Source organism: Sminthopsis crassicaudata, chromosome 6, assembly GCF_048593235.1.
Source record: "Sminthopsis crassicaudata isolate SCR6 chromosome 6, ASM4859323v1, whole genome shotgun sequence".
Taxonomy (NCBI): domain Eukaryota; kingdom Metazoa; phylum Chordata; class Mammalia; order Dasyuromorphia; family Dasyuridae; genus Sminthopsis; species Sminthopsis crassicaudata.
This window is the reverse complement of record NC_133622.1, coordinates 217,685,126-217,695,308: the sequence shown is the minus strand read 5'-3', so window position 1 is coordinate 217,695,308 and position 10,183 is coordinate 217,685,126. Positions and strand designations below refer to the sequence as shown.

The following is a 10,183-nucleotide window of genomic DNA, read 5'->3' as shown; positions in this document are numbered from 1 at the left end:
CAAATCTGGTATCAGACACTTACCACCTCTTAGCTGTGTGACCCTGGGCAAGTCACTTAACCCCAATTACCTCAGCAAAAAAATAAATTAATTAAATTACTCTTAAGATTATGTTTACAAACAAAGATAAACCACTTTTGACTATTCATTAAAGCAGATATCCAAGGAACTTCTATTTCACAACACTTCCATAGTCTACTTTCAGTTAGTATACTTTTTTGAAAGTAATAACTTGTATATGTATATTTTATAAAGCAACCTTTTATTTTCTATTTTTTAAAAATTTAATTTAACACACATTGCTTCTTGAATCATGTTGGGAGAGAAAAAATCAAAGCTAAAAGGAAAAACCATGGGAGAGATTAAAAAAACAGGAAAAAAAGTGAATATAACATATGTTGTAAATCAAACTTTAAATTTTTTTAAAAGCTTTATTTTCTTTGGATCTATAACAGTAACATTTATGTAGTTATTTAAAATTGAAAAACACTTTGGGTATATTACTCATTTGATCCTAACAAATAATATGTGAGGTACTATTTTATACCCATTTCATAGATAAGGAAAGTGAGGTAGTGAAATTAAGTATAAAGTTAGTAAATACCTGACCTTAAATCTGCTCTTTCTTCCTGACTTTAACTAGTAGCTGACTATGTCAGCAAGCCATCCAATAACTTATAAAATGAAACATTTAAAAGACAAGCAATATTATATAACAAAGTTTTTCCCTATTACAATACATATTCAATACCGGTTTAGTCAAATGTTTATTTTCCCAATTTGTGAAGCAGGGAAATGATACAATGTCTGGCACATAACAGGTGCTTGCTGACTTGATATAATAGCTAGTTTAGTTTTACATTACATAAACTAAATAAAACCCTTTCAGATATTAATCATTTCAATTTCAACAATGAAATTCATCAGAATAAGTTGATTTCTTAATGACAGTTGAAGACTGATCAGTAGCCTGATGCTTGAATTTGAGAAAGCTAAGTAATAATTCTTTACTCCCAATGAGAGAAATTAAGTTTTCTTTTATAGTTAGGACCAATTCATTGAGCCATAAAAAGACTGTTGCAGAATTTGAATTTCTACTCTACTGACAGTTCAGGTCAACACGTTTAGATAAATATAGCAAATAGTATTTATTCTCCTTTAAATTGTGTTCACTAACAATTTATTAACATTCTCTTGATTAGGGGATTAACTTACAAAAACAACCCTCCCATGATTTCTTCCCACTAAAATATAATCGTTCCGCAGCCTTGGAACAACCCAGACTTGCGCTAAATCGTCCTTGCCATGCTCCTGTTCCACAAGACGTGACACTGAATGCCCCGAACCCCGGGTTCCGGTCCATGGCAGCTCGTTCCGGGCCCTCTTCCTTTCGCTCCCGCCCGGCTCTACAGCCGGATGGCTGCCCGCAGCTTGGCCGAGCGGCCCCGAGGATTGGCCAGCACCTCCGAGTCCTCCGGCGTCACCACCTTCTTGTGGATCATTTCCCATTCCTTGGGAGAGGGGCTCCCGAAGAGCTCGCCGTCATCAGGGCCCAGTGCGGAGGCCGGGGGCCCTTTTGGTCTCCTTCTCGGACCAGGCTTTTCTGCCACGTCCACTCCGTGCAAGAACCGTTTGACCACGCGGTCTTCCAGGGAGTGGAAGGAGAGGGTGACGAGGCGGCCCCCGGGTCTCAGAAACTTCTGGGCTGTCTTCAGCCCCGCGTAGAGCTCGTTCAGCTCGTTGTTCACAAAGATTCGGAGGGCCTGGAAAGTCTTGGTAGCGATGTGGGTGGACCTCTGGAGTAAGTCTTTCCTCGCGTATAAAGCGCCAGAAGGAAAAGCACCTGGAGACACATTTGGACAGGGGTCGGGGAGAAGAGAAGAAGGACTGAATTAAAATGATCTCGGCAGCTCTCTGATGCCCTTACGCCCATCAGGAAGACTGGGTCCCACTCCCACCTGCAGGGCCCCCAGTTACAAAGTCTCCCCCCAACTCAGCACACATGACACCCGAGTGCAGCCGACCTGAAGGAAAACGAGAGGTGGAAACTTCTGCCAGGCCCTCCTGGAACCCTTTTTGTGACTATCCCACAATTCCGTGGGACTCACTTACCCGTTTGTGCATATTTCAAATGCTGAAACATAAAGCACTTCCTCCCTCCAGTCTCTTCTCCCTGCCGCTCCCCTCCCCCATTACCCAGGTCATGTTAGAATGCAAGTCTCTTCCACATGGGTGCGAATCAGAACTCTGAGAGTCTGCAGAAGAGATCATTAAGTTTTGATCGCCCCTTGTTTAGCTACTGGAACAGAAATCCTCGATGCCTTTCAGGAAAGGTTTCTTTCACTCATTTACTCTAGTGGGGCTGAAGATGGGTATAAAAAGGTAACACCTGAAAGCTGTTTCATCTGGGTCCTTCTGACTCTGGGCCTATTGCCCTACCCACTGTAGAGCCACTGAGCTTCCCACCAAGATAATGGTTAGCTATTATCCCTATTAGTACGAGTTTGGAAGCTAGATGATGCAGTGGCTTAGAGAGCTGGGCCTGAAGTCAGGAAAACTCTCGTTTAATACGATATCAGATACTTACTAGCTGTCATCAACTTGGGAAAGTCACTTAGCACTGTCTGCCTCAGTTTCCCCATCTGTAAAGTGAACTGGAGAAAAAAATGGCAAACACTCCAGTGTCTTTGCCAAGAAAATCGCAAATGGCATCACCAAGAGTCAGACTCGAGTGTAATGAAACAGCAACTACTCGCAGCAGTGGTGGTGGTGATGGGGGTAGTGATGAAAATAATGATGCTGACAAAGTTACTTGAACAGCTAGAGAAGGAGATACTGAACACTGGAAGTATGGAGAAAAATATGGAAAGGGAAGTCCTCTGATTCCAAATCCAGAGCTCCTTTCAAATGCACCAATTTTATGTCCAACGTGACTGAAAGCAACTGAGGGTGGCCACAGAGTAATCATGCCCCTAAATTTGTAAGCAATTTCACTTACTCTTTTTTACAATTGACTGCAAATAGTAAATTCCATCCGGCCTTGATTAATCAGTGACCTGCACGTGTATTAAGAGCATCTGCAAATGACTCTGACCTCAAAACAAGCTTCCTCTTGGGAGTCCCAGTTAGTCACTGGATCCCAGTACAGTGGAGCAAAAAGAAAAGACGTCCTCTTCCCCGTGTTTTCCTTGGATGGAGGCCACAGTGAAAATGTGATACTGCCGCTGCTGCTGCTCTCCAAGCCCAACCCACCCATCTATGTCACAGGAGGAGGGGGCAGGGCATGGCAGCAAACCCGAGTGCCAGCCAGGATGCCATGGATGGGGACTCCGTGCCCTGAGACCAGTACGTCATTCACAAAGACCTGGCAGGAGCCCTGAAACACTGGACGAGTGCAATATGGGGAGACCACTGACTGATCTGCCCATCAAGAACCCAAGGTTTTTCAGTCACTGAGAATGTTCACTGAATGAAGACTACACATATACCCAAAATCAAAACCAATGGTAGAAGCAGAATCCTGTATTTAAAATGATTTTGAAAAGAAGATGAACATAATTAGACTGGAATTCCAAAAAGTCCTTTCTGAGTCTGATAGCACGAATCCAGCTAGCAGGTCAATTATACCAAAAGACGGAGACCTAGGATAAGAAATCCAACCTCTCTTGGCACATCTTGGCATGGGATGAGGCACAAATCCTCTCACTTGTCTTTCGTGCCACTGTAGCTGCTGCTTTTACAACTACACTAAACAATTATGTTTATATCCCAATGTTATAAAAAAGCAAGTATATGTTCCTGTATATATCCCTGAAGCAGTGAAACACTTATTATAAAAGATAGTATGACAGCGACTGGTTCTATCTGAACTCCACAGAAAAGGGAAGAACTTTCATATAATAATAATGAGGATGACAATAATGAAATGATGATAATGATTCATTTTGAATACTCTCTCCATTGGTGCAAGTTGCAAACTCATCCATATCTTTTTAGCCTACAGAAATTTATTGTCTAGGTCCCATCAAAAATTCTCAACAAAACAAAAGACCAGAGGTCTTCCTTTGCTTGTCTTTAAGTTTTCTGTGGACATCAGTGTCACAGCTAGATGATCTGTTGGTATCCTTTATTTTTACTCTATGACCATACAAGTTGCTTTACATAACAATTGTATTGTTATTATTACATTTATTATTATTTAATATTATTATTACATAAGAAATAATACTAAGAGACAATGATAATGATGATAATATTGGGTCAAAGTTCCACTTCAACCCAAATTCACACTTAGATATGAAATTCATTGCTTTATAAAAACTATTTCCTTCTTTTTCTATTCCCCAAAAGAGTAAAACATTAATTGGAGGAGTCATTTACATAAATTTTATTTCATACTTAGCACTTAGGAGCTCCTACACCACAAGAATTGTCACAATACTTCAAGGTTATAAAATTTTCCTCATGAATGATTAGAAAAGAGCTTTTAATTGTGATTTTTGCATTTAACTGTAAGGAATTTCTACAGTTAAACATAACAGTCTACAAAATAAATAAATGTATTATTCTGAGTGGAAAATATAGGGCTGAGAGATTTAAAAAGTTCCCATTTAGTTACCCTTATAGTTGCAGAAAATGTTAAGTGTCATTCTAAGCTTTATATAGGCCGTTCAAGATTGGCAAAGACCTTTACATATGTTATGGTCCTCACAACCACCCTGAGTAGTAGGTGATGTTGATGATCGGATTTTAGAGATGATATGTCCTTGATCATACAGGTAGTATCAGGAACAGGCTGACTTTCCACAGTCGTCTTTCACTCTACCATAGATCTTTTAAAGAACTAGAAGAAAGCCTACATTGACTAATTGAGTGGTATCTTTGATCAAAGACTTATGGGAGGGTATGGATAAGAACTGCTGAAGTTCTTTTGAAGGGAATCTTCACAGTGATATCATGGATTCACCAAAATATTAAGAGAGGTAATATTATTTTCTACCTACACATTCAACAGAACTTTTGGAAAAATTAAAGATTCATTCTCTTCCTTCTTTCAGTAGTATGCTACTGGTGATATGAAACACCAAGAAGTGCTTCCTATTGACTTGGGTGAGTTAATATTTCATTGAATAGTGAAAATTTCACTGTTATTCCTATTTAGATCAAGCTAAATATTCATAAAAGAGATACTTTACCTCTTAAGAACATAATGTCAAGAAAAACCATTTTATATAAGTTAGAAGATCTGAGTTTTCGTACAATCCCCTTAATTATTTGACTACAGACTACCTACCCATCTGGCTCTCAGTTTCTTAGTTTGTAAAAAGAATGAAATGAGTGAGACAGCTGAACTTTCATTATAATGACCAATTTGGGTCCAGGAGAACAGATGGTCAATCTGCCTCCTTCCTTTTTGTAGAAAAATGAAGATCATAGAATGGTTGGACATATGACCAGATGTGTATTTATACTGATTGTTTATGCTTAACAATTTTTCTTTGTTCTAAGGGAAAATATATGTCAGAAAGTGACCACACTGTAAATACAAAATTTGATAAAATACGATAAAACACAAAAACATGAGAGGAGTGCAATCATTTGAACTGTAAATTCCCTTTCAGATGTAACATGTCCTCTAAAATCCATTGACTTTCAAGGATAGAATCAGATAAGGATATCTGTCAAGCATAAATCAGTCATAGGATCCTACAATTTTACTAGAAGAGAACATTTAGTTCAACTTTCTCATTTTACTGATGAGGAAAATGAGGACATAAACATATAGACACACACATATATTCACATACATACATACATGCACACACATTTAGATAAGGAGAGAATTGGAACTAGAACCTCAGATCTACTGATATCAGTCAAAACTTCAGGTAAGTATCAAAAGAAGCAGCTCAATTCTGATTAATTCTAAACTATGACCCTGGGGAAATTATTTTAATTAAAGTCCCAAGCAACTTGGGGACTGTAAATTATAGGTAAACTGTTTCCACATCATTAGAAGGAGTGTCCTTTCAGTGAAAAAGTCACAGTGACAAAGACAAACGCCCCTGGGGGAAAAAAAATCAAAACAAAAGCTACAGGAATGCAAGAGGAATTATGTTATGCCTAATAATTATACATTACAATAAATTTATTTGAATACAAAATAACTTTTCTTTTGTGGATAAACAAGAGATGAAAGTTCGAGAGGTCTGAGAAGACGAGAAATACAGCACAAATGAGGAACCATTTTTCTAGTTTAATTGTGACTACTTAGAGATAGTTGATATTGAGTGGTGAACAGACCATGACTCTTCATTAACCTAAATCCTGCAGGTTGCCTCACAACCACATGGACACAAGATCATTTTCCATAATTACACTCTGGCATCTCCCTCCTGCTCGTCCTCCCCACATTCAGCCCCTGTGCCTTCTAATTCAGACAACCTGTGTTCTAACATTTTAAGCCGCTACATTTAGTTTTCTATTCCCTTACCTCTCATTTTCATAGACTGCCTATCTCTGAACAGGTGTCATCTTACTAATAACCATGGGTCTACAAGATTAATGCATATTTTTAGTCCTTTTAACCATTTCCTTTGCTTTACCAGTCCTTAGGGAACAGTTTACTTGAGTCCATTCATAAGCTGTGTTGAAAGACATAGCTTTCAGAAGAGAGGTTGGAAGGTGGTTGTGATTAAAAACTGGTATCAAGATTGTCTGGTGAAATGTGGGGAGAAGCTGGGATGACCTTGAAGTTCATTTTAAATTCAATTCGATTTTCTTTCTTTCTTCAGAAGAAAAACCACTCAGATTATGGCTACTTGGTCTGCCCTGCAAGGCCTTCTTTAGAAAGTCCAGATCACTTTCATTCTAATATTTAGGATCAAATGAATTATTTGAGAATGATGTACTTCACTTTGCCCTTTCCTTAAAGTTACTAAAGATGTCTAAAGGTTGCTTAAAAAGAGACAGTCATTTTAAGAAGCCATATTCAAACCATTTCATCATTCTTTCTCTGTTTGGCATTTTATTCAACAGGTCCTTTTTGAAAAAGAATTGTGGAATCCTCAGTGCCATGCCTGAATGGCCCTATACTGATGGATGTTTTAATGGAATCCAAACCACTCTGCATCAAGTTGCAATACTTTGGCTTTCTAGCTACATTTCCCTTGGGGAAGGGTACATTGTCAATCTTAAATACTGTGCATCTGGTGAAGGAGGCAACTCTCCTAGTCTCTTATCCTGGGAACTGTAATGAATACCTTGTCTTTTGTACTTTGGCCTATTGAAAAATAACATATTGTTAAACTCAGGTTATTATGTGCACAGTCTCTCTCTCTCTCTCTCTCTCTCTCTCTCTCTCTCTCTCTCTCTCTCTCTCTCTCTCTCTCTCTTTCATTTGCTTTTATCTAAAAAAAGTTAGCTCTTCATATTTTTGATTCAAATAAATTTAAAAAGTGACTTGTGGCTTTGGCCAAGTTATTCAGCTTTCCTGGGCCTGACTTTCCTCATCTGTAAAATAAGGACTTAGAACTACATGATCTTTATGAAATTCTCAATGTATTTTTTTTTTTTTCTGCAATGGTTGCTAATTTCATTCATGAGCAAAAATAATTTCAATACATTTTAACATTAACATGCAAATCTTATTAAGTTTTGAGAAGTTTCTCAAGGTTATCCCTGAACCAAACATGGTTATTTTTCTTGGGGCTATCAAATAATTATCTAGAGAGACTGGCTATCAGTGAGTCAAACTCTACTGGCTAACGGTGATCAACATGTACACTTTCAAAAAGTTATTTATTTTAAAGTTTAATATAGGCTTATCTTACATGTATTGCATGGAGAAACCAAAAATGTATTTGTGTATGTAAATAATGTATAGGTGCAGCTAGGTGGATCAGTGAATAGAGAAATCTTTGAATCGGGAAGAATTGATTTCAAATTCAGCCTCAGACACTCACTAGCTGGTGTGATCCTGGATATGCCATTTAGCCTCAGTTTGCCTTAATCCCCTGGAGAAGGAAATGGCAAACCAGTCCACTGCCTTTGCTGTGAAATTGCCAGGGACGGTATGGACCACAGGGTCATGAGGAATCAGACATATTTGAACAATGACAATCTATACGTATATGTATATATAGACATATAAATTATGTGTACACATATGCAAATATGAATGTAGAAGAAATAAAAATAATTGTCAGTTCTTCAATTGAATAGGTAAGAAATTTGTTTTTGTTTTTTCCCCCCAAAAAAGTCATCAAAAGTTATGGAAATTTCTTGACCAATTTCAAAACTAAAATGAATTACTGGTATTTATGCTCAAGGTCAAAGAATATAGTGTGTTTACCAAGAATCACAGAATCTCAGAATTGGACTGGACATCCGAAAGTCTCTCCCAACTGAAACAAGCTTCCCTCCCACAACATCGGTTACGTGGTTATAGGGCTTTTGCCATAAGAATGCCAGTGAGGCAGAATCTAGTCCACTTTTGTTCAGCTCTAAATTATTTTACTGGTTCTTCCTTACTTTTAGGCCGTATCTGACTTTTTATAACTTATCTCCATTGCTCCTCCTTTTACACTCTGGGGCCATGTAGAACAAATCTATTCCTTCTTCCACATGACAACTATTTAAATATGTGAAGACAATTATCATACACCCACTAAATCTTCTGTAAGTTAAACATCCCTGCATCCTTAAAGTGAACCTTATATGGAAATGATCTTAAGTTGGAAAACCTGAATTACAGTCTCGACATTACCACTGATTTATAAGGTAGACATTTACCCCATAGTGGGATTGACATCCAAAAAGTGTACATTCCCTTCTCTTGGATTTAAGTAAATACACAATCATATTTGTAACACTGAAACATCCAATTGTGTCAATTCAATAAACGACTCGGTAAAGCTCAGTAACAAAAATATTATGGGCTGGAATTTTGTAGCCATTATCAGCTTACTGCAACTGTGATAAAAGGGAGGGATGTCAGGGGATCCTACAAATGCCATCTCTGCAAACTACACATATACCTGTAGTTAGCGCAAGGACATTCATGGGCCTGCCCAGAGAGCCAAGATGAACATCTGCTTGACAGAGGAGCAAGCAGATCTGGTGAAGTTTCATTTCTGATTTTATCATACTTTAACTCATTTCAGGAAAACAAATAAAAAAATCAACCCTACATTTATGTGTGTTTTTTTCAAACAATAGAACTTTACTATCAAGAATAATGTTTAAACATTTAATTCATCAGCATTAAATGATTAAGTGATTCTAAGTTAAGTGATTATTAAGTTATAATTAAGTGATAATAAGTTAACATTTATATACTGATTACTTTGTGCCAGGCACTGTGCTAAGTACTTTACAAATATCATCTCATTTGATTTACCACTTGGTGGATGGGAAGAAGTGGAAAATATGAAGGTCAATACTCAGTTTCATCTTATTCACAAAAGAAACATATTAAAAATAAAACAAAACCTTGCTTAGGAACAGTTTGCACTATATATAATAATAGAACACAATTTGTACAAAGAATCTGTAAAAGATATATTTCATTCATAAAAAGTACCATTCTTTTGGCTAGATAAATGATTTGAATTCCAGAGAAAAATGATCATTTTGGATTCTTGGATACTCTTATGCTACTTAACACTTCTTAAAATTTAATAGATTCACATGTTAAAATGTATTGAAAATTTTAAGGTTGTGAATGAAATTAGCAACGTGCTGTGGCTGTCAATGTGATGTATTGCAATCCCCCAGTAGTTGAGTTTAAAAATTAATTCAGATCTTGCACCTGTTTGCAGGAATTCATCTGTTGAATTTGTAGCACATTTAATAAGTCTCTATGACGCAACTTGTGTCCTTTTGACTAGGTTCCCTGAACATAGTGTTAAAGTCTTAACCATCTGAAATTCAAGTAATAAAACAAATCTAAAACTGTTAATTAAATTTTTTGAACTTGGATAATTCAGGATTAAACTTGCTTTACAACAAAAGGTGTATATGTGTTTGGGTGTTTGTAAGTGTCTGTGTGTGTGTGAGAGAGAGAGAGAGAGAGAGAGAGAGAGAGAGAGAGAGAGAGAGAGAGAGAGAGAGAGAGAAAGAGAGAGAGAGAAACAAAGAGAGAAACAGAGAGAGAGAAACAGAGAGAGAGAGAAAGAGAGAG

At 37.4% G+C, this 10,183-nt stretch overlaps 1 protein-coding gene across 4 annotated transcripts in view; it reads right to left on the bottom strand.

Annotated features, from left to right (window-relative positions):
• Positions 1-401: 401 nt before the first annotated feature.
• METTL15 (methyltransferase 15, mitochondrial 12S rRNA N4-cytidine) overlaps positions 402-10,183 on the bottom strand; it is a 181,648-nt gene continuing 171,866 nt past the window's right edge. For all 4 annotated transcript variants that reach the window (XM_074274203.1, XM_074274201.1, XM_074274204.1 and 1 more), the window contains exon 6: positions 402-1,843. In XM_074274203.1, coding sequence (XP_074130304.1) covers positions 1,407-1,843 — 437 coding nt within the window. In that variant the 3' untranslated portion in view covers positions 402-1,406. The remainder of the gene's footprint in view (positions 1,844-10,183) is intronic.